This window comes from Diadema antillarum, unplaced genomic scaffold (genome assembly GCF_040938485.1).
Source record: "Diadema antillarum isolate AM-2024a unplaced genomic scaffold, OU_Dant_1.0 seq00001451_RagTag, whole genome shotgun sequence".
Lineage (NCBI taxonomy): Eukaryota > Metazoa > Echinodermata > Echinoidea > Diadematoida > Diadematidae > Diadema > Diadema antillarum.
The window spans coordinates 121,767-145,718 of record NW_027272197.1 but is presented as its reverse complement, the minus strand read 5'-3'; the positions used below and the strand labels follow the sequence as shown (position 1 = coordinate 145,718).

The 23,952-nt window shown below is 38.9% G+C and overlaps 1 protein-coding gene across 1 annotated transcript in view; it reads left to right on the top strand.

Annotated features, from left to right (window-relative positions):
* LOC139709573 (RUN and FYVE domain-containing protein 2-like) overlaps positions 1–8,461 on the top strand; it is a 55,772-nt gene extending 47,311 nt beyond the window's left edge. The window contains exons 13-14 of the mRNA XM_071621529.1: positions 483–609; positions 8,127–8,461. Coding sequence (XP_071477630.1) covers positions 483–609; positions 8,127–8,270 — 271 coding nt within the window. The 3' untranslated portion in view covers positions 8,271–8,461. The remainder of the gene's footprint in view (positions 1–482; positions 610–8,126) is intronic.
* Positions 8,462–23,952: the final 15,491 nt, after the last annotated feature.

The window sequence follows — 23,952 nt, the reverse complement described above, 5'->3', positions numbered from 1 at the left end:
AACAGTATCAAAATTGATATTGCCCGAAATCCATTGTTTTATCGTATTTCTGACTATTTACAAGTCCCTCTTTTTGGCTTGCCATAGATGAAACCATGCATGGTACTGATGTAGGGCTAGCTATCTGCTGCGGAGTGCGGGAATGCTTGTCAAGTGCGCGAATGCGGTCTACATGGGTACGGTAAGCCATCTCTTGCTAAGTGCGCGAATATTTGCTACATGTAATAAGTGCATGAATTCTTTGTTACGTGTACGCGCAACAATATGTTTACTGCATCTGTCTCCAGTGATCAAGCATGCTGCCAGTAAAAATTGATACATTGCTCTCGACCAATGAGATTGCAGGATTCTCTTGACCTGTTCCATAATGATGATAATGGTATTGTCATTACTGTCATCAAGATCATCAATATTCCCATCTTCCAACATTATCATCATCATTTCTGTCATTATTGTAATCCTCCTCATCATTACCCTTGCAGATCGCAGCTGAAGATGGATAATATGAAGGAGGTGGTGCAGTCGACAGAGGGACGGGTGTGGGCGGACGACAAAGACGTTAGGGACTGCATGCACTGCCAGAAGCCCTTCTCAGTGGCCAGGAGAAAGGTCAGTTCACTCCTCTCCTACTTTTTTCTGTGACTGAGACAAAAAAGAAGACACCCCTGTCTCTTAAGCCCTTTTTACACTTGTGTTTCTTAACCTCGTACTTTCTCTGACCCAGGACTATCGTTAGTCCCGTACCAATTTTTTCAGCTTTTTACACTCGCCAATAAATCCCGTACTAAGCTCTTGTCGTGGGCTAGGGAGAAAACTGACCTTTTTACACTCATATTTCTCGGCCCCGTACTTTCCAAACCACATGAATATTCATGATTACGCTGTGCACTTTACAAGTACACGCACGCACCGGCAGCACTTGATTACCTCATTTCTGATTGGTCAGTGGGGGGTCGGACTTCGTCTCCGTCGCTTAGCCCCGGATTATTTTTTCGTTTTGTTTACACTCGCTTGCTTGGCACCGCAATTGCGGTGCTAACCCTGCTATTTTGCAGGGCCTGATAGTACGGGATTATCGGTGGGGCTAGCCCACTTTCGCAAAAACAAGTGTAAACAGAAAGTGGGCTAAGGAAAGTCCGGTACCAACGGTGGGGCTAAGGCCCCCCCCCCCCCCCCCCCCTTAGCCCCACCGTTGGTACGGGACTAAGCAAAAATTTGCAAGTGTAAAAAGCCCTTTATTCATTCCTGGAGTGACCTTGCATGATTCACGTAGACATTGGCAGATTACATTGCCTTGACTCGGGCGCTGGTGAGATTGTGCGAGCACGACCATTGCACTCACTGGCGGGATTCACGATTTATTCTCGGCACAAGGTCCACCCGTATGAATTGAGGTTGCGTTCGAGGCTTGATGTTTGCAACTAAGTCTGGATGATTCAGCCGTCATTGTCAAGGTCTTGTTCATGTGCTTTCTTTTCCGTTTTTTTTTTTTTTTTAATACAGACTGCAAGTATTACCCCTACAGATGCGGATCAAATCGAGTGTTGCCAATAGACGTGAAGTACCTGACAAGCTGTCAGTCTCATTGAAGTAACCCGACTTACACCTGTTCAAAAGTAGCACCTTGAAAATGTCAGCTTACAGACACAATGTGAGACGTGTGTGTGGCATGAACATATCACCTCACAATCCCTTAATCAGCTCTAAACAAGAAAAAGAAAGGAAAAATGTGACACCTCGCCGATGTAATTGAGATTGATTTATTGGCGTCTGTTCGAGAGACATCACTCCAAGCTATTGCTTCACGGACAGATATCAGAATTGCACGATGGGGATCAACGATCGTAATGTTCGTGGGTTGTCATGAGAGCACGTAATATAAATTGTGCCTTGAAGACCATGGCAAGCGCTCTGTATGTCATCATGCGGATGTGATTCAAACTTTTTTTTCTTTGTCTTCTCTTTAGCCTTGTTGTTGTTGTTTTTTCCTCCAAAGCCTCTTTTCAGTTTTTTGTAAAGTACCCCTGTTGTAAATTTCTACAAGCACTATTAAAGATTTGCTTGAAAAACATGGTATCAAAAGCTATAACTATCATTTTCAATGTTAGCATTGTTATCATTATACAGTCAACCTCGGATACCTCGAAGTAGTCGGGACTGAAGAAATTGGTTCGAGGTACGCGAACTTCGAGATACGCGTACGTCGAATTTTCTTCGACTTATCCGATGTTTGTCGATGTTCAACATGGTATCTGTTACAGTGCCTACTGATTGTTTGTATGCTTGTCAATTGGATTTGAATCGACTTTGATATGAATGAATTGAATGAAAATCGATGTTCTTCTTTCATCAGTGTTTTCTGGTGGACAATTGAATCACTTATCACCATAAAAACAAAAAGAAAATACCGGTACGTAATCGAGTGCAAGACAGGGTTGCAGAACATGCGTGCTGAATGTACATTGTCGCGTCGGCGTAGGTACCCCCTCGATCACTATTCGTTTTTCCTCCTTTTCTCTCTCTAAGTCATCATCTCTTACACGATATCCAACACAAGAATCAGTCTTAGCTTTGCAAACTATTAAAATTTCGCACAACTATGGGTGTACATGTAGCTCACCAAGAACATCTAGAGCTACAGCTAGGGAGCAACGGCAATGTCGCACCGCTACGCACCGGTCTTCCATGTGTCTACCAGCAGCACTCACAGTCAGCAAATTGATACCATTGATCATTTCCAAATGTAATAGTAACAATCTGTTATTTATTTTAGTATCATACGGAGCAGAATATTACTGTTATTCATTTCCAAATTTACTAGCAAACATCCAACATTCGTTTTACTATCATACGGAGCCCAATATTACTGCTGTCCACTTCCAAAAGTGAAATGAATTATCTGACAATCATTTTATCATCATATGGAGCTGAATAATACTGTTTTTCATTGTTGAACGTCAAGGCAGACATCAGACATTTATTTTACCATCAAACGCAGCTGAATGTTAGTGTTATTAACTTCGAAATGTATAATAGCAAATATCCGACATTTATTTTAGCATCTTATGGAGCAGAATGTTACTGCTATTCACTACCAAATGTAAAAGCAATCATGACTGTGATATTTATTTTGGAATCTTCCGGAGCCAAATGTTCTTGCTATTTACTTTCGAAAGTAAAAGCAAACATCCGACATTTATTTAATCATCGTACAGAGTTGAATATTATTGTTATTCATTTCCGAACGTAAAAGGGATCATTCGACATTTATTTTAGCCTATTCCGGAGCTGAATGTTGTTGCTATGTACTTTCGAACGTAAAAGCAAACATCCGGCATTCATATTATCATCGTACGGAGATGAATATTATTATTCATTTCCGAACGTCAAAGCAAACATTCGAAATTTATTTTAGCATCTTCCGGAGCCGAATTTTATTGCTATTTACTTTCGAATATAAAAGCAAACATCATATGGAGTTGAATACTATTGTTATTCATTTCCGAACGTCTAAGGGATCGTTCGACATTTATTTTTGCATCTTTCGGAGCCGAATGTTATCCTTGTTTATTTCCAAATGCAAAATCAAATATCTGACATCAATTTAAGCACCGTACAGAGCTGAATCTTACCGTTATTCATTTCCAAAAGTATAAGCAAACATCCGACATTTATATTAGTATCGTATGGAGTCGAATATTACTGTTATTCATTTCCAAAATTAAAAGCAATCATCTGACATTCATTGTAGCAACTTTCGGGGTCGATTGTTACCGCTGTTCATCTCCAAGAGTAAAGGCAAACATCCGACTTTTTTTGGTGGCCCGACATGCGTTTTGGTGGCCCCGGGCCACTGTAAGTGTCGAGCCCTGAATAAGTGCAGCACAGTACATGAAGGATGGGCTACTAGAGTAGTGAGTAATATTGCAAGATCAGATTCCGGCTATGGCTTCTGAGAACAGTGCTATTACTGTAATCATAAACATCAAGTTACCGAAGAAGATTGTTCGCGTTAAAAAAAAAAAAAAGCAAAACAATCTTAGGGGGCCTTTACGATTGTGCTAGAAAAGAAAAGAAAAGAAAAATACCGAAAACTCAAAAAAGATTCAAGTAAAAACAGGGGTAAAATACATAATGATTTTTTTTTTTTGTCTAAAAATCGTACAGCGTGCTATTCCGTTACTTCGAAATTTATCATAATAAACTGTTGTTAAATCATATCTATACTATTCTTTATTATGCTAGGCCTATACTTCCAGATCATATACCACACTATTTTCATAATCGCATTGCTGGAAAAAAAAATATTCAGAGCTTGCGTTCTCGGGGGAGAATTAATGAAACAAACTTCGTGAAAGGAAAAAAGTTAAAAAAAATAAATAAAAAAAAAACACTAGCGGGAGATTGATGTTTGGACAGTGGACTGTGATTAATGCCAAAGATGTAACTGTCAACACCTATGCAGGTGCGCCACGACGGTTAAGAAATGTACGCGCACGGCATGACTATCACGATCACAAATCAAAACAGAGTGGTCAAAGAAAGATGATGGGCAGAGCGTAGTGCTTTTGTAAGCACTCCATTTGCACGGCTGCTATATGCATACCGTGTACGTGTGTAGGTACAGTAGGTGTTGGGGATTTTTTTTGTCAGCTGTGTACCGGGTACTTCAGTATTTCTTTGAGGGCACGATCATTCTGGGCTCAGAATATTGACAATCGAGTGTGAAAAGATTTGTGGCATGTCTTCGCTGTCCACTCGCGCTTCATCGGAAATGCTGAGTGATGTTTGCAATTTCAATTCGAGCAACATGCTGGGAAAAACAATAAGTTAATTAAGATCGGGACATGAGATTTCTCTTTGAGGTAACCGAACTTCGAGTTAGTTTTTTAAAGCTACGCGAATTTTAACACACAAAAACTCCATAGGAACAATCGGGACTTTCATTTTGCCTTCGAGGTAAGCGATATTCGGCTTATCCGAGTTCGAGGTATCCGAGGTTGACTGTATGTGGATATTTTCTTTAATCATCGTATCCCCCGGTACATGTACTGCAAGATACTTTAGATTCAGCCGTGTCACACTGTCGCTTACACTGTCACATTTGTGTGCACAATGCTGGCAATATTTCTTGACAAATTCATTGGAATTCAGTATGATTTGATTTGATTTGATTTATTCATTCTCCGTATGGCAACATTTACATTTTTTTTCAACATAATCAAACATAATGATATACAAATATGAAACTCATTATAGCTAGTTTCAACAATTTCAACAATTTTGATTACAAATGCATTTAAGACAACATTACGATACATGTGATACGAATTACCATACAGAACGGTCGCCAATAATAAGCTATAAGCTTGACCCTTTGGAGATGTATAATCAAAAAACGTAGCCACTTTGAATTTTTGGTGGTGGCACAATTACTTGTTACATCTTTATATAAAAAAAACAGGTTGATTTTTAAGGGTGTGCTTGCATGTGCTCTGCTATCCTCACTGCTGGATGAATTTTGTTCAAGTTTTGTACAGTGGTTTATCTTAGTCAAACCTGAAGCCTTGTAAATTTTGGCGATGCTGCCCCCAATGTTCTGCCTTTTACAGGGTCAAAGGCAGCCAATCATGTCATGTTTGTGTGTGTGTGTGTGTGCTCTTCCATGCACATTTCTTAATCAGTTTTCTTCAAAGCTTGAATGTATGGTGGTGCATCATGGTAAAACATAGAACCCTATTGTTTTTCATAACACTGCTCCCAGTGTTCCGCCTTTGATAGGGTCAAAAGTCATACTAGTATTTGGTGGGTGTCTTGTGTGTGCCATGCAGATGGCATTTCATCACAGATATACCAGATATTGTTCATATTTTGTACTGAGGTACATGATGGTCAAATCTAGACTCCTCGTTTTTTTTTATGTTCCGTTTTTCATAGGGTCAAAGGTAATGTTGAGGTTGCTGACCTCTGTACAGTCTACTAGACACTTTTTTTGATAGTTTTTTTTTTTTCCTTTGGTATTGTGAAGTACTTCCACGATTGTGAAGCAATTGAAATCAAATTTGGTGGACATTATGGCATTGAGGTATAGATGTGGAGACCTGATTTTTGTGTTTGCCAGACAAAGCGTTGCCATGGTAACCACAATTTTACCAAAACGTTTGGGGATTTCTACAGGAATTTGGGATGTACAAAAAAGAGCATGGCAGACCTGATCAAACTAACAGTTACTCACAAGGTACTATACTCATACACATTACACATACAAACAAACAGAACCTTTTATCAAACCCCGGTTCAATTCTTTTTCATAGGAGTCTGAGCTGCTGGAGCAGGGGTATTGATCACCTTCAGTGATAGTTCTAGTTTGTATGAGTGAATTATGATCAATTAAACAGGGCAGTGAAAGTTTTCATTGAGATTGTATTGTTTTTCTTTAAAAAAATACAAAAGCAAAGCAGTTGAGGTACCTCACAGCTTCAATTCTGTACTATTATGTCATTTGGAAGTTGAATTCAAATAGAAATCACATCTCATAATAGAATTGTAATGATACAGCATTGACATGATTCATACAGCAGCATACATTGTAGGTGTCAAATTATGAAAAAATATTTTCATAATTATGCAATATATACTAACCAGTGAGATTGTTGAGAAGCATTTCCATAATACTTTGTTCGATTTACCTATGGGATTGAGAATTTTGTTGATGTTAACACATCACTGACCACTTATTGGAAGTCCAACAACATTGAAACTGTCATTTTTCACTTTATTGTGATTTTTCTCACTGTTTGAAAGTCACAATTTGAAATCAGTGTGGACAATTCCTTTAAACAAGTGACTCATTGCACTAATTGGACACATGATTGCATTCATGGTGAGCATGCCACAGTTAGTTCACGAAGTTTGTGTGCGTCTTAAGGTGACTATCATAAAAGGATGCCTTCATCTTCGAGAGAAAACTAAAAGGAAACTGCGAAAATGTTTCAATTTCCCCACCCAAGCTGCATCTGTGGTTTATTTTAGGCACGATATGACTCATGCTATCGTGATATTTGATAACATATGGTTCAAATAGAAAGAGTTGTGGAAAGAGGGAAAGTGTCTTTAAATAAGACATCATGTCAAGTTTAAGGTCCAGACAGAATTGCCTTGAAAGGATCAGAGCTTTAACATCGAATGAATCCAGTGATGATTATTACCAGGAGAGAGGAATCCCTATGTTGACATCTCTCTTACACAATTAGTGCGTGTCAGAGTCTTGGAAAATACAATTTGTCATCAGTGTGATTACTTTTGTGTTGCTTATTGGTTGCCCTTCTGCCTTTACCTCATACTGAATAGTGAATCTTCTTGTACATGTATGTAGTCTAGTACAATTCTTTAAAATGCTGCTTACATTCTAGATGCTTTTTATCTCACAACAGTTTTGTATGCAATACTAGGCTCAGGATTATATGCAGGATTTTCCTATTAATTGTACACGAACTGATACATGTTATAGAATGGTAGGGCTTTTTAGCAAGTTACACCAAAGTTTCTTCTCTTTAACTCTTTATGTGCCACATCCACATGCCCGACTCAGTTGATGACATGCCAAGTTCACATATTGTGCTCAAACGCACAAACCCGCCCAAACCGATTGATAAATTGCCACTACAATGAAATCGCTTCTTGCGATTCCATTCCTGTCCCATGTAGCTTCCATTTTATATGGTGATTGACCCTTAAGTTATGCTCCCGACTGGATTTGCAAGTAAATTCTAAGTTTCTGTCACTGTTTCGTGTGCAGAAGTCATTCCTGTACAATAATGTATAGCTACTGGTTATTTGACAGAAGAACAGTTGTGGCTCAGTGATACAATTTACATCAAAGCAATGCTTGGCATTTTCTGTACAACATTGCTCATTAAATGTCCAGGATAACAAAAATCTATAAAAGCTGCATAGATTTGAAAAAAAAAAAAGATTTTCCCAAAGCATGACTATGTTGCTGTCTCAGAATAACATGGCACCTAAGGAGTTAAAGTTCCTTCTGATTCCCTTTCCTTCATCAAACTTTTTCACACCTACTCCGTGGTTTCATTCATCCACTTCCTCTCTCTCCTTCTCTCACGCAGCACCACTGTCGGAACTGCGGCGGGATCTACTGCGGGCCGTGCTCAGACAACCTCATGCCCCTGCCCTCCTTTGCCAAACCGGTCCGCGTCTGCGACAACTGTCACACAGAGCTACTCCAGCGGTACTCGGCGACTTCCAGATGAGGAGGGACGAAGACACGCCCACCTCCACCAACATCTCTCTCTCTTTTTCTCACTCTCTTTCGCTATCTCCTGGTCACGTCTTGCCCACCCTGCAAAGCAACTCGATGTCAGTTCGTAATTCTCCGTACTTCGCACCCTGTCTGTGACAATGTGCTGCATGTTGTTGTACTTCTGCCACGTGAATTTAAACAAAAAGCACACAATGTCAAAAGCTGCATAGGGATTCTGTGCCGCTACATTTGTCGCGTTTCGATTCAGTCATCGTAAACAGTGTTGCTTAGGTTTTGCGATGTGGTCTCAATTATAGGCATGTTTCCTCCAAGGGAGAATGTCCATTGCAAACTCCCCAAAGCTTGTTCAGGGTTTGCCCAAGGCTTGCCTAGCGTGGCAGTGAGTAGTGATGCACGTAAGGAAAATTCCATGTACAACTCTGATAGCAGAAGAAATGCAGGAATTGGTAGTCTTATTCAAGTGATGCTTACACTGAGTGTGAAATCATCTCTTGACAAAATGCCAACTTTTGCAAAAGCATATTTCACGTACATACATTGTAGCTGGTATGTGTCATAATCGTGTGGTTTTGCCACGCAACTAACACCAATCTTCCTTTTCTGCGAATACCGTCTTCTTGGCCACAGTGTCACAATTTAATATTAATTTCATTTTACTTTGACCCATAAACAGTTTTAGCGAGGGCAGCTCTTTGACTCTTGGATATAATTTGTGTATGCAATACTCTGGGGTGTTGTTGTGATAGTTTAACAAAAAGGAATATCAAAGACTTGATGGAATTTGTCACAAGCTACTGTAAGCATGAGCAAGATCATCTTGAGGTATGGTTTGCGATGCTTGGAGGTGATACATGTATACATTATATGAGAGAAAAACCTTGTGGACATATGAATGTTGCCCTTTTATGATGTGGTGATTACTTCAGCTCATAGTCACTTCATCATTGAACCCTGAGAATCTGAAATATTGGTTTGTCCAGACATAGAAACTGTGTAAGCCTTACGTCCCAAAGTCTGGTTCGGCATCTCTGTGAGTCAAAATTCCTACAAGTAGCCATCATGTGAACATGTGACTGCAGCCCTCAGCCTAGGGTTTAAACCATGTGACCAACAGATGTGTGTAGCATTTGTCGTAAACAGTGACCCTTTGACAGTATGGGGCCTTTCAAAAACTGGTGATTAAGAACACAAGCCTTTGGAGTTTCCTAACCAGGTTGAAAATGTGGTGAAACAATGAATATCACTTTTGGCTTTGCCTTAGATTGTCCATACTAAGACTAATAGATGCCTTGAAGAGTTAGTGTGGACGGAGCGTTGATAAGTTATGAAATTGTAGAAGCCGTACGTAATCACTTCATCAAGCCTGCAGACAAAGAAATGGCCTCTGGTATGTCAGCACGCACCAAGCACTAATGAGATAGCTCCGTTCACACTTGTAACAAGATTGTACGACCGCCAATGTACTGTAGTATCACATATCTGTCCACCCACATGACATGAATGGATTATACACAGAAAATTCATCGTACAGTATTCAAAATGTGCTCTCATTGATCGTATTACATGTAGTCGCACACTCGCAAATGTTAAGAATGCCACACATGAATGGGGTGCAGCACTTTAAGATGTAGGCTACCAATGTACCTAGATTTGTGAATAGAGAGTTACTTTACGGTTGTCCCCATTGGCCAGACGCGATAAACGCGACTACAATGTAACCCTGCGTGGAGGCACAAATACAAAGGACATGCAAGTGGGTCACAAACTGTCGTATAATCCCAGAGAGCTTTGCTCCTTCTTGGCTTGCCTGATGTCTGTTATGTAGATTTTGTCATTGTTTGCTCACTTTCAATTCCAAATTTCATCAGAATGCAAAGAATTGAACTGGTGCCATGGTTGAGGCATCAATGAAGTATTAAAAATGCTTTTTTTTTCAAATCTGTTACAGAAATGTTGGCTGAATTTGATCATGAATGTTTCAAATATGCAAATTCTTTTGTGTCTGTGATTTGCGTAGACTTTTTAAAAAGTCAAACAAAGTGAGCAGTTTGCATAAAAATCAGGATCATCTAAACTCCTGAATCTTGCTAACAGAATGGATGGTATGTCACAATGATTAGATATGACAGTCAGTAAAGCCAGTCTGAATCTCTGCAGGAGATTTTGTTATTAAGAAGAAGGAGAAAAAAAAACTGTCATTGTGCAAGTCAGGATGGCCAAAATTATCCTCGTGCAATAAGAGACCTGCGCCACTTTTTTGGCACAAGTCTTATCCTGAATTCAAAATAACAAGGAGGTTATTTTTTTTCCCTTTTCTTTTCTTTTATTTATGGGGAGCAAATTTAATGATACAAGATAGAATGTCTTTTTTCTTCAGGGATCTGATGCCTAGTTTAACGGTGTTTGATTTGTAAACAAGTCTCCAGCCGATTTGAACACATGTCAGTCTGACAGATCAACTAGACACGTAAAGGAAAGAGGAGTGCCTCACAGCTTGCAGGTCCCTCAAAGTTTGGACAAATGATTCATGCTCGGTCCACCGAGTGCTACATTATGCTTCACCACAGGAAATTTGTGCCATTCAGTTTGTCTTTCACACTGAAGGTCACTTGCACTCTTTGACCAAGAGCGAAATAATTATAATAGTGACTGCTGAAAATGAGTATAATTACGTTTTTCTCTTAGGTACAGGGACAAAGAGCTTTATGTTTTGAGGGCTCTCTGTTAGTTGTCTATAGCTGCGGTCATACTGTCAAAACTTGTTCATGTTAAACCTCATGAACATTACGTGAAATTTGCATATATGCGTTCACACTGGCAGCCAAACTTCTCGAAGTTTCAGTTCTCAAGGTTTGGGTCACTGGTGTGTATGCGCTACAAGGACAAAGAACAACAACTTTAACACAACAGCATTAACAATGCACACACGTACATCCCAATGAGTGTGAGCTTCAGAGGCACCTATGCAGACAGGCAGTGGACTAGTCATGTGAGTGACAAACTTTGTTAAGTTTTCATATGTGAGCTTTCAGACCGCACAAAACAAAAGTTTTGCGAGAAATTTTCTGGAAGTTTGTGGTCACGCTGGCAAATCTTCGAGAACTTGAACTTCTCAAAGTTTTTTTTTGTGTGACTGCAGCTAATTTGTGAAACTCATTAACTCAAACTGGCTATCATGTATACCTTGAAACTCTTCAAAAGAAGACACCATTGGACCAGGTGCATGCCTTTGAGTGCAAACGAAGATACATGCCTGTTAGAGGAGGCTCACTATCACTAGGTTTCGAGCATTACTGAAATAATTTCAATTGATTTGCCAATCATGTTAAACTGTTGTCTTAAATTGGCAAGATGTACTGTAGACCTATTGGGAGAATAATGCGATATAGGGGAGGCATAAAACCAGTCACTATAGCAACATTTCTAGTTTTCCTCAATTTTCTTTTCTTTTTTTTTACTATAAATGATAGGGTCAATGAACTCTCTTCAGTTTGAATGACTCATTTTGTAGGCGTTCATGTATTTCATGAACCTTTCAGGCCTCAAACATGTACATCTTGAAAAGTGCCACTAATTCTGACAAGATGCCAATGAGCAATGAATGAATCAGTGAACTCGCAAGATAGCTGTGAGACACCACGTGTGAGTGGCTGTTGAGCGAGGTTCATCCAGTTGCAAACCAATCATGACGAAGAGCCCTCAAACTGACGAGGATGAAGGGTATGACTATGCAGGCAGCAAGGAATGACATTGTGGTCAGATATCGGCTGAAGTGGTCAAGTGTGAAGGTCAACAAACTATGCACAGGGAGAGTAGTTTTACTTGTTTTAAGAGCACAGATAATTTGGTGTTGGTAATGCATAAAACATGAGATGCCATCAAACCTGTCTATAGTAGCCACAGACCCAAGGGAAACAAAAGGGTCTCCTTTATATCCAGGTGGCCACTATACACAGGTTCTCCAACAATTAATGTGTATGACATGCATATGCATGTATCATCATTGTATACAGGTATTAGGTGCACACATGTGTATGTACGTGTATAAAGTGCGAACATGTTTTATACATTGAACCATGTCCTTGTTGATTGCAATATTGCACCCCAATATGCAGACAACAGGCTTTTCACGAGTGCATTGCTATGCCTGAATGGTGGGTGACTGCAGTGGTGGTGATCATTTACCTGTTTGCCACGCATGATAGCCTTGACTGTAAGGCAGAAAAAAAAACGCTTAAATTATCGACTGCGTGTGGATCTGTGGCCGCTATATACAGTTGAAAATCTACTATGGGATACAAAATATCTTGGCATGCTAGACAAGCACCCACTATACACAGGGTCTTTAACATGGATTTTCCTTGGGGGGATTTTTGAGTGGCTATGTATGGAATGTGACCACTATGGAGAGGTGGCCACTAAGACAGGGTTTGACTGTATATCATAAGTAAAATTATTGACAGTAGGCAGAAATCATTGAATTGTTGGGATTTAAAAAAAAAAAAATTACACAGGTCTTGTTTAGTTTCCTTTGTATCTCACACAGTCATTTCATTGGCAAGTTATACAGAGCAGATTGTATAGCGCATCACTCTAAGTGTAGGTAGCAATCAGAGACGTATCAACAAAGAAGTTTCTTGATTAACCCGTTGACTGATTTTGCTACAGCACGCATTTCCCATAGACACCTGCCCAAGTATACTCGGGACTCATCCTCAATGGGTTAAAATACATATTTGTTTTTATGGATATTAGTATAGTGAGTCAGACATGCAAAAATATTTTCATTTTATACTTTTGCTACTTCAATCTTTTGATTCAATATTTGTTGCTCAGTCATGGATGTTTCTGATCAGACACAAGAAATGTTTTGGCTGGTGTTGTATTTTTCCGTACGCATAATCAAAGAGTATATATGATTATATCACGCATTTTGCGCAGATCGCTTTTATGTAACTATATACAGTGTATAAATATATTTCATGGATGCATGTTGAAATAACTGCCACAAGTTTGTCAGTGCTATGAAGGGCTGGCATTAAAATGTGTGTGTGCTGGATGAAGTAAAATGGCTGTAGTCAGCATACAGCCTTGTTTTGTTGATGCTTTTCTCATGACATGCTCAATCCTGTGGAATTGATAAATGTTGATTTAAGCACTGACTGGCTGTCTGTTAACGTCTGGTAAAAGAATCATTTATGTTCATTTGTGTAGATGATTTTTTTTTTTTTGGGGGGGGGGAGGGGTGGGAAAAGACAGAGGAAATTGATAAATAGGCCTTGCCTATACAAGATACTAGATTGTGATTGTATCGACCAATATGTAAATGTGTTCGTGTTTGTGTGTGTTGGTGTGTGTGTGTGTGTGTGTGTGTGTGTGAACACATTCCTGTATGTGGAACTGAAGTAACACAGAACAATTAAACCTTGTATGTGGAGTTGAAGTTGTTTTTGTGCAACATGTTTCCGGGTGGAAAGTAAGGCATTATCACCCAGTTTGGTTTTCTGGACAGTATTTTGTGATACATTACAAAGAGTCAATGCAAAAGAAAGCAAGGATACAGAAAAGGAAGAAAAGTGTGGATGAGAATGCATCATCAAGCTACAAATCCAAAGCAAGTTTGATGGCAGTAAGAGCTCAGTCCGCTGACTCTAAAGATTGTCTCATCCCAACACATGAGGAACTGTTACTCCTGCTTAACCCACAAACCCGTTTTCTTCACTACATAGTGTTTACAGTGGAATTGATATATGATGAACAAGAGATTTTTGGCTGAGGTTACTATATACGAGAAAATGAATTAATCAAGTAATTGTGTACTTACATATGTGTATGTATACATTTATGTGTGTATAGCATACACATAATATACACACACAGCATGCATCATGTATACACACACACCCAGTATGTACATAATGACGAATATATCAAAGAGCCGTGGCATATGAAAATTCACATGCACTCATACATCCACAAAGACATGAAACACATAATATAATCTATTACCATTATAAGGTTCAATTTAGTGTATCAGTAATACTCTACTCAGTCAGGATGTAGAGTAAATTAACTTTCTGTGTGATATTGATATGTCAATGAGAGGTAAAGTCCTTTTATTGGTGATCAACGCAGTGTAACATTTGAGTCCCACATGACTACATGAACACGAACTTCGCTGGAGTGTGCATTAAAATATTGCATTCAGAGCGAGTTGTTAACCATCGGGGAGAGATAGGTGCGACCTATGCATGCCTGATTGTGTAAAATTAATGCATGTACGGCTTATGAGCCACAAAGTCTGAATTATGCACTAAGAACAAAGGAAATCGACTGAGCGTGTCCTTGAGTCTTCATGTTTAAGGGCAGGGAAGTATCTTTTATTTTCATTTTTTATCTTTATCTTTTATTTCTATTGAGGAAAACATTTTCCCCCTAAAATCCAGGCAAAACTTAACGTTTCATCTCGTGAAAATACCACTACTACTATTCATATTCCTCTACCTCCTCCTCCTCTTCATGTCGTCACCACTCCCTCTATTGCTGCTGCTTCTGCAGGCTCCTACCAATTACTATCGCTAGACCACTACTTCTATCAGGAGAATCGATAATAAGGATGCGATGTCACAAATGTGCATTCGCTATTAAAGAAGATACACCTTGATTCCGTTGCTAGAAACTTTGCATTTTAGACGCAAGTCGAGTTTCTAGCAACGGGACCAGTAAATACATTATAATGATTGTTCTTATGTAGATATCATTTTGTGTTCATTGTGTGACAGGATAAATCTGACGATGTGTAAATTCATCGAGGATGATAGAGTTTAATGCTAAGTGTGCTTAAAGTGCCAATCTTGGTACATAAAAACCCCATTAGTAATTGTCCAAAGCCCCCTGGCACAGAAAGAGTTAAAGGAGACCTCCGGACGATTTTCAGACTTTTACATCTGAACAACTATAAATTAGTGATACTGAGTACAGAGTTTCAGAATTTGTAGTGATTGGGGTGAGGAATACGAATGTTTTCAAAATTTATAACAAATCACAATGAACAAGGATGATGACATGGCAGCCTCAATCACTATAAGAATGCATGAGTAAGGGCTCAAGGAAGCAGAACAAAAGAAGAAAGCATGCATTAATTTTACACAGGTGAACTTGTAAAGCACATGGCATTGTAATGGTATTACATTGCTACATTTCCGAAATATGTTAGGCTCTATATCATCATCCCTATTCAGTGTATTTTGTTTTTAGTTTTTCATACTATTGATTTCTCTGCTCAAGGACCACAATGAATTCCACAAATCGATTTTATGGAGCTGTTGATTTATGTACTACATGATGTGAAATTATGAAAATCATCTGGAATGTCCCTTTAAGTGTGTACTAGTACTTCGATCGCCCATTTGTCGTGCTTGCTTTCATCCGTGTCACACTCTCTCTCCCTCGATATTCTAATTTTTGGTTATGCATTGATATGTTTGTTTTTGTTTTGTCTGTGTCAGATGGTTGGAATTTCTGCCAGAGCCAGTGCCAGCTACCTGCCTGTAAGGTGTGGTAATTAGATCATCCTATAACGGGAAGCAATTAATTTAGATCTAAAAGGCACCCCAGTTGTTGGTCATTTTGTAATCTAAGTGGCAACTTCGATATGGAAGCTGTGTACAATACTCTTTTCCACTCTCATGGGTAAAATGCAGGGTGTTTCTTCTTTCTTTATAACTTTAAATCGATTCGCTGGTCAATGTAATGATTTGATTTCATCACTACACTATTCTGTGTGTCATTTTGCTTCTGCTTCTCCTCCTCCTCCTCCTTCTTCTTCTTCTTCCTTTTCTTCGTCTTCGTCGTCTTTGTCTACTTCTTCTTTTACTGTCCCTGTCTCTGTTTCTGTGACCTGTGTAATGAGTCAAGAAATGAGTAGATTACGAAGAAATGCTACGTACTGGAATCATGGATATATGACAACCTCCTGAATGGTCCTTTTCACTGCTTTACGCCTCTTCGTTAATCTCTCCCTTTCTCTCCCTCTCTCTCTCTCTCTCTCTCTCTCTCTCTCTCTCTCTCTCTTGGTTGTTTGATTCTGTCGCTTTTTCTCTCTAAGTGCAACCGATTTTGATTTCTGTCGTTTGAAAGTGTTTTTTTTTTAATCTCATCTTTACCAATCTTTAATTAGACCTATTTCTCTCGCTTTTTTGTCGTTTCCTTATGTATTCAAATTTACCCAATTCATATACCTCTCCATGAAAGTAAATCTATATCATTCTACATTCTCATTCTCTCTCTCTCTCTCTCTCTCTCTCTATCTATCTATCTATCTATCTATCTATCTATCTATGTATCCATGTATGTATGTATGTGTCTATCTATGTATGTATGTATGTATGTATGTATGTATGTATGTATCTATCTATCTATCTCTATCTATCTCTATCAATCTTTCTATTTGTCGATCAATCTATCTATCTGTCTATCCATCTATCTATCTCTATCTATCTATCTATCTATCTATCTATCTATCTATCTATCTCTATCAATCTTTCTATTTGTCAATCAAGCTGTCTATCTATCTATCTATCTGTCAATCAATCAATCTATCTATCTATCTATCTATCTATCTATCTCCCTATCCCCCTGTCTATCATTCCCACATTCAAGCGGTTACAACATACATTCTCTCTTCAAAGCGCCACATCATTTCAAGGATTACTAATGAAAGAACCCTAATTGTAGTAACACGTTAGCCTCCATTACTCATCGTTAATCATGATTTTTCACTGTACAGGGTTCATCAGTAAGTTTCCATTAAACGTTCCACGTCGAATTGCATATTACATCATATACAGTATTATATCATACTCAGTAGTTATGTAATTCTCGCAGGAAGTGGTTGCTCAAATACCCACAACAAATTTGCTCAAAGGCCCAACACACTTTCATGTATACACACACACATATAGCACACCCTCCCCCCCCCACACACGCACACAAACCTTACTTTTCTCTCATTCAAGCAAGCGCGCCCCCCCCCTTTTTTTTCCCCGGTGACCTTCGAGTAGAGATTCACAACCCATTGATGAGACCAGTGTTGGGTTGTCCATGTATGTACATTTCATATGACTTTGATATAAATCTTTTGAAGACATGTTGTGAATAATGAATGATTAGGCATTTAAACCATGAGGTGCTGATTCTTGTCTTATTTCGTTTATTTATTTGGTTACAGAGATTCTCTCGTAACTTCAAACTAACGGAATGCGTATGCCAATGACACATTCGCGTGTACTATGAGTTTATGGCATTTTTATAGTAGGGTAGGACAAACTGAGAATTAGAAGTTCTCGTAAACCTGGTAGCCCTGTGTATCGCGGACTAAGTATGTAATGTATAAATATCTATTAATGTAGATGTGTAGCGCACGTCACAAAATCATGCAAAGTAGCAACTGTGTGTAGACTGCCACAAGTGCTTGAACAATCAACTGTTCCTGTGAATTTCTGTGGTGTATAAAATATAAGCCTTTGTTTGTTGTGGTCATGAAAGTTTTAAATAGTGTATATGCGATGTTCAAATTCATGCGTACAATTAACGATGAAATCTGTTAAATGCGTAAATGCAGGAAAATCCATTTATTTCTGCAATAAGATGTGAATACAAGTATTTATTTTTATAACAGAAGCATGGTTGTCTATAAGAGTAGAGTGTATTTCTTTTAAGCTGATTGGTCCTGATATGTCAGTGTAGGGTACGTCAAAGACACTGTTGTTGTGGAGTATTCGAAAGGACGTCTATTTGTCGTGTAATGTCAAAGTTTATTAAAGCATTGTACGGTGAGCAGTGTATGTGCATGTAACAGCCGCAATTATCAGTATGTTTGACGTTGGTGTCGCCCTAATTTCTACGTTGATGATGTCAGATACTGATTGATAGATTGGTAAAACTGATACTGTTATTACTATTGCTACTACGATAAATATAATGTTGCCGCAGCAGCAGTAGCAATTATTATATGTGAGAAGTCTAACAGTCGTTGTAGCAGTAGTATAGTAGTAGTAGTAATAGTATAGTAGTAGTAGTAGTAGTAGTAGTAGTAGTAGTAGTAGTAGTAGTAGAGGTATAGTAGAAAATGCAGCAGCAGCAGTTGTGAAAGTCGAAATATTGCAGATAAAATGATGCGTTGGTCTCTATTCTCAGCTGGTATCTCTCTCGAGAAGTCAAATTAGGAACGCATCTATTTCCGAAACCAACCTAATCGTTCAAACTTGAAAATTTGCAAGCATCAACACCCCCCCCCCCACACACACACACACATTCACATACACACACAAAGAAAGGGTAATATAAATAGGCATCCTGCCAAATTTAAAGTTTATTTCTTTGTTTTTTAACGGAATCTTTGGGGGATATGGCCTACCTGAATTCGTAGCAAAGAAGACAACTCATAACAATAGTAAATAATGTAATAATTGATGCTGTAACATTGCTGCCCGCTGTAAGATACGTATACAACAGATAACAACTTAAGTTATTCAGTTTTAAACTTTTATATCAGACATAACAATCACGTAAATGCAATGAGGCCTTAATGCTATCTCCTCACTAGTGATTTTAAATCATATTAGGCAAATTTGGTGTTTCATCATTAAGTTTTATCGATATAGAAGTTCAAGATTACTGAATAACTACGTGTCCTGAATTAGTGTGGATGAGAAGAATGTGGGGCAACTGGGATAAAACGGACGCTCGTGGTAAGACGGACCCGCCCCATTATCTTCCGTTAACTGCCTGCACTGTACCTTAACACCGTATATTGCGCAATTCATCTTTTAGTGAAAGGGTCTGCAGCCAACTGTCATCCCCGACTTTCAGTCTTGGGCGAAACAAAGCCTCTGGTCTGTTTTGCTCCAACGGAATTAGTAATGTTTCCGATAAGGACTAACTATTTATAGGCAGTTTTTTGGCACGAAAAGTGCCATGAATTATGGAAAGCATACTTTTGGCCCCATTATTAGTGCATTTACATCAAGGTACGCAGGATAACGGTGAGTAGAGTTAATGGCTAGCTATTGTTCAAAATGGTAATGGTTAATCAAACTCCGTTTCAATCGGTCAAACACAGATCCATGCTATTTCTGTACAAAATTGCTTACAAGTACTGCACTTCATGAAAAGTTAGTGGAACAAAATAGGGGATAAGAAGACCGTTTTACCTGTCTCGCGTGGTAAACTGACCTTCGCTAAAATTCTTTGAGTATCATTTTCGAGAAAAACTAAGGAATTTAGAGGAAAAAAAGATCTATAAATTATATCTTGTGTTCTAGAAAAAAAGGGGTGGGACTCAAGGCTTACCCTTTTTTTAATGGATCGTTATGACAACCGACTTCAGGGTCCGTTTCATCCCACCTTCCCTCACACTCACATTTTAATTTAAGAAAGGTAATTGAAGATACTTATGACGATATGTATGTAAGTCCATGACATAGACACGGACTGTTTCTTTTTCTTTTCTTTTTGTTTGCATTATTTTGTACTGGGTCTTTTTTTTCGCGAAAAATATTGTTTTTCCCAAATCGTATTATTACACGTGTCTATAGCAGGAAAGGTACATATTCTGTTTTTACACTAACTGACTTAAAGTACGCCTTTTCAGCCCTCAGAATATATACCGCAGTGCTATTTACAAGGTTGGCATCGTTACCGTAGGAGACGTGTAATTTTTAGATTATAGCAGCACCAACCTCTCCAATTTGCATTTTTGATCAGCATTAACATCATTATTTCAACCGTTTTGAAACCTTCCAATGTCATACAGTAATTACTTTCGATCCAAGTTCAGATGTAAACATTCACTATTCTATTTGCTTGATTCTCATCTTGATTGTGAATTGGTGTTCATCTTTACGCGGAGGTATAGTCTGCAGTCGCCCTCACTAGAAGGAAGAAATGACTATCATTATTGTTTGAACAAGAGCTTGCGGATCCCTACCCTTTTTAGTGCCATCAAGTTATTTTTTGTTATAGTGCATACGATTGTTATTTTTTTTTTGACAGTGAAGATCAAGACGCCATGATGTAGTGAAAATGTTATCGGTTATATCGGCATGAGTACAAATGAGTCTGCTGTTGATGTGTGTTTAATCAAAATGATGCATATTTCGTTTGTCTTCCGTGTATGATTACGTCATGATTTCGTCTTGACACTGTTATTTGAATGATAGTCATGTTGTTATCGGAATGATGATGTCAGCAAAATCAATATTTTTGCATGTGTGACATTTCGTTTCTCAAATTCCTTCGGCGTTGTCGCGTAATTGAATCATTCCATTTACTCATGTTATTTTTTTAATGTTTTAGCGTGTAATTTCATGAGGAGATAAGGAAGAACCGAGATTTCAAAATTATACGTCGCCAGTGTCCTGTCACGTGCAATCTTTGAAGTGTAATATCTACTGAGCATACTAAACAAATAAAGTCTGACTAAGAACACGAAATCTAGCCCAAAACAGCATCTTTGTGACGTCACATCAATGCACTAATGGTTTTGATTTTGTCGTTTTGTGTGTTATGTTTTCATTATTTCTCTAACTTGCCTTCACGGAGATCTTTCACAGGAGTGCAAACGTTTAGTCAACTGTGCCACTTTAAGAGGGAAAATATTCTTTTAATGTACTCGATGTTTGGTGTTTAATGTAGTCCTGGAACGTAAGTGATTTTCCTTGAAAACCACCTGAATGTATTCAATCAGAATTGAGGAAGAATGAAATAAGACGAAAGGGACGACGAAGAAAACCGTGAAAAAAAGAAAGAAGAGTGTTATTTGTTTCTCCTTATACCATTCGTGGTTGTTCATTCAACGTATGTAGTAGTGATGTGTTGCAATTAAACGCATTTTGCAATCAAAATTCTTTGAAGGTGAGACCACCGATCTAAGCTCCACTACCACAGGTTTTAGAGTATTTATTCGCAATGTAATTGTCATACCCATCCAATATTGCCTTGCTTGGAACCTCCGGGCGAGGTATAATCTGCGGTGCACTTCACGAGTTTGACACCCACTAGTCATACAACCGACAAGTTATACAGCCCACAAGTTGTACAGCCCACGAGTCATATAACCCACGAGTCATACAGCCCATGAACTCAACACTAGGCAAATAAAGCTCATGAGTCTGACATAATTTATAGACAAACAAGGCCCACGAGTTCGACACTAAGCAGAAAGGACTCACGAGACAAACACATTAAGTCCCGCGATGTAATGTTGGTCTCGTGGCCATTTTTTGCCTTGTGTCGAACTCGTGGATCTTGTTTGCCTAGTGTCGGACTCATGAGCCTTATTCGTCTATTGCCGAGCTCATGGGCTGTATGACTCGTGGGTTGTATGACTCGTAGGCTGTATAAGTCGTGGGCTGTTTAACTCGTGGGCTGTATGACTCGTGGCTGTATGTCAGATTATTTTCTATATGCTCGCCATTTCTGTGTAGGATTTCGTCGCGTGTTCATGGACAATAAAGTGTATTGACATCTGCAAGGCATTCATTTTTGACGGTCCTTGATTATTTTGTAAGATTCTGATTTGGTTCAAACATGGATGTTTGCAATTATCTGTACTTAAAATCGCATGTCTTGTCCCCTTTGCCCAAAATTATTTTTCGTTCGTAATCGAGTTGACTGTAATCAATAGAGTAAATTCCCCTGAAAAAAAAAATTGTGGAAGATTCAGTAAATTGGACGTAAGATTACAAAGTTATGAAGTTTGAAACAATGGTAGTGTTTATATTTACAAATGCAACCTGAACAAGGGCTTACTTTTCACTTTCACTTTAGGTTGAGTCGATTTGAATGAGCTTACAGACGACTGTGGTAATGCCGTAGACAATATTTGTCTGTATGTTCATTGATTGGATTTATCTAAACTTTGTCTTCTTCAATCCACGGTACGTTATTTAGTTGTGCTCATCTGCCGGTTTTGCCTTTTCAATGCGTGCAGATCTATGTCGAAAAAAAATTATAGGTCGTAAATTTGTGAATTGGCGACATGACATTTAGTATTAACGATATTGGGGTACGTGCTTTAAGTGCATAAAAAATATTAAGTAATCTTTACGCTGAATTATGTTCATGTTGTTATCAGAATTCCACATTATGTTGGCTTTGAAAACTACAAATAAAACGGGCGAATGATGACCAAGCTGAGCTTAAAATGTTTTGTGCAAACACGTGTATTCCGGTTTTCACGTGTGAAGACGTGTTACTGCTGAGAGTCTCGCACATGTATACCGGTGGTCCTGTCTGGGCCCTATCACATCATCATGCCGCACAAAAGATACACAAATACTCATCATGGCAGATAGAAGATAGAGTGACTATACCAGCTTGGGAAGACAGACTAAACTCTGTGTGTGTGTGTGTGTGTGTGTGTGTGTGTGTGTGTGTGTGTGTGTGTGTTTTTTATGCTAGTGATTATTCTTCTTCAAAATACATCCCTGAATAGAGACTGCACGCGTATTTTCTTCAACTTGGAGGGACTAGCTTTGTTTTGGCGTAGTTTCACAAAATACGTGCAAATTTGAGCAGTAAAACGTTTCTTTACCCGCAAGTTCTTGGGGTGCATGTCATGAGACCGACACCCACGAGTCATACAGCCCACGAGTTATGCAGCCCACGAGTTATGCAGCCCACGAGTCATACAGCCCAGGAGTTATACAGCTCACGAGTCATACAGCCCATGAGTTCGACACATTAAGCCCCGTGTGATATCTGTCGAACTCGTGGGCTGTTTTTACCTAGTGTCGAACTCATGGGTTTTATTTGTCTAGTGTCGAACTCGGGCTGTATAACTCGTAAGCTGTATAACTCGTGAGCTGTATAACTCATTGAGCTGTTTTCAGTGTCGAACTCGTGGGCTGTATGACTCGTGGGTGTCGGTCTCGTGGGATGACCCCAAGTACTTGTGGGCTTATATAGCTCGACTTCCCCCAGACTTTGCACACTCTGTAGTTTCATGACTGAAGGTTTTACTGTTTTGCCACACATGAAATAAATATATTAATTGTATCGCTTGCGTACAGATTTTTTTTTTTGGTCAAAGTTATCACCTTCCCAACACGCATCTATATGAGAAAGAAGCGTGCAGGTATGGGGCCTGAGGTTACACACGCCTTCATCATTCCTGGTTGCCATAGCGTGATGAGATTATAGGAATGATATTGATGGTGGTGATGATGGAGTGGGTCGTGGTAAAGATGATGATAAGGCGGACGTCGATGATGACGGTGAATATGTTGCTATGAGAGCTTGTGATTAAAAGCGTGACAGTTGGCATAATGTGACTTCATGGCAAGGTAAGTAACTTCAGAGACGACTCGTACTCTTTCGGGCTAAAAAAGAAGAATGTATAGAAATGTATATTGTGAAATTTCTGTCTAAAATTACTCCTAAATAATCGCTTAAGAATTAGATTATGAGACCAATTAAGGATTGGATTACACACACTACCCATGAAGACTCAAAATTATTAGTTGCAATTAAAAAAACAGCAACAACTGAAAGCAACAATTCAATTAATTCAAATAAATACGCAGTACCCGTTGCATTGAATTGGAACCAGCACAGCCTGTCGGGCGGAAGCTCGGCGGTCCAGTGGATAAGACACCTGTCCGATGATC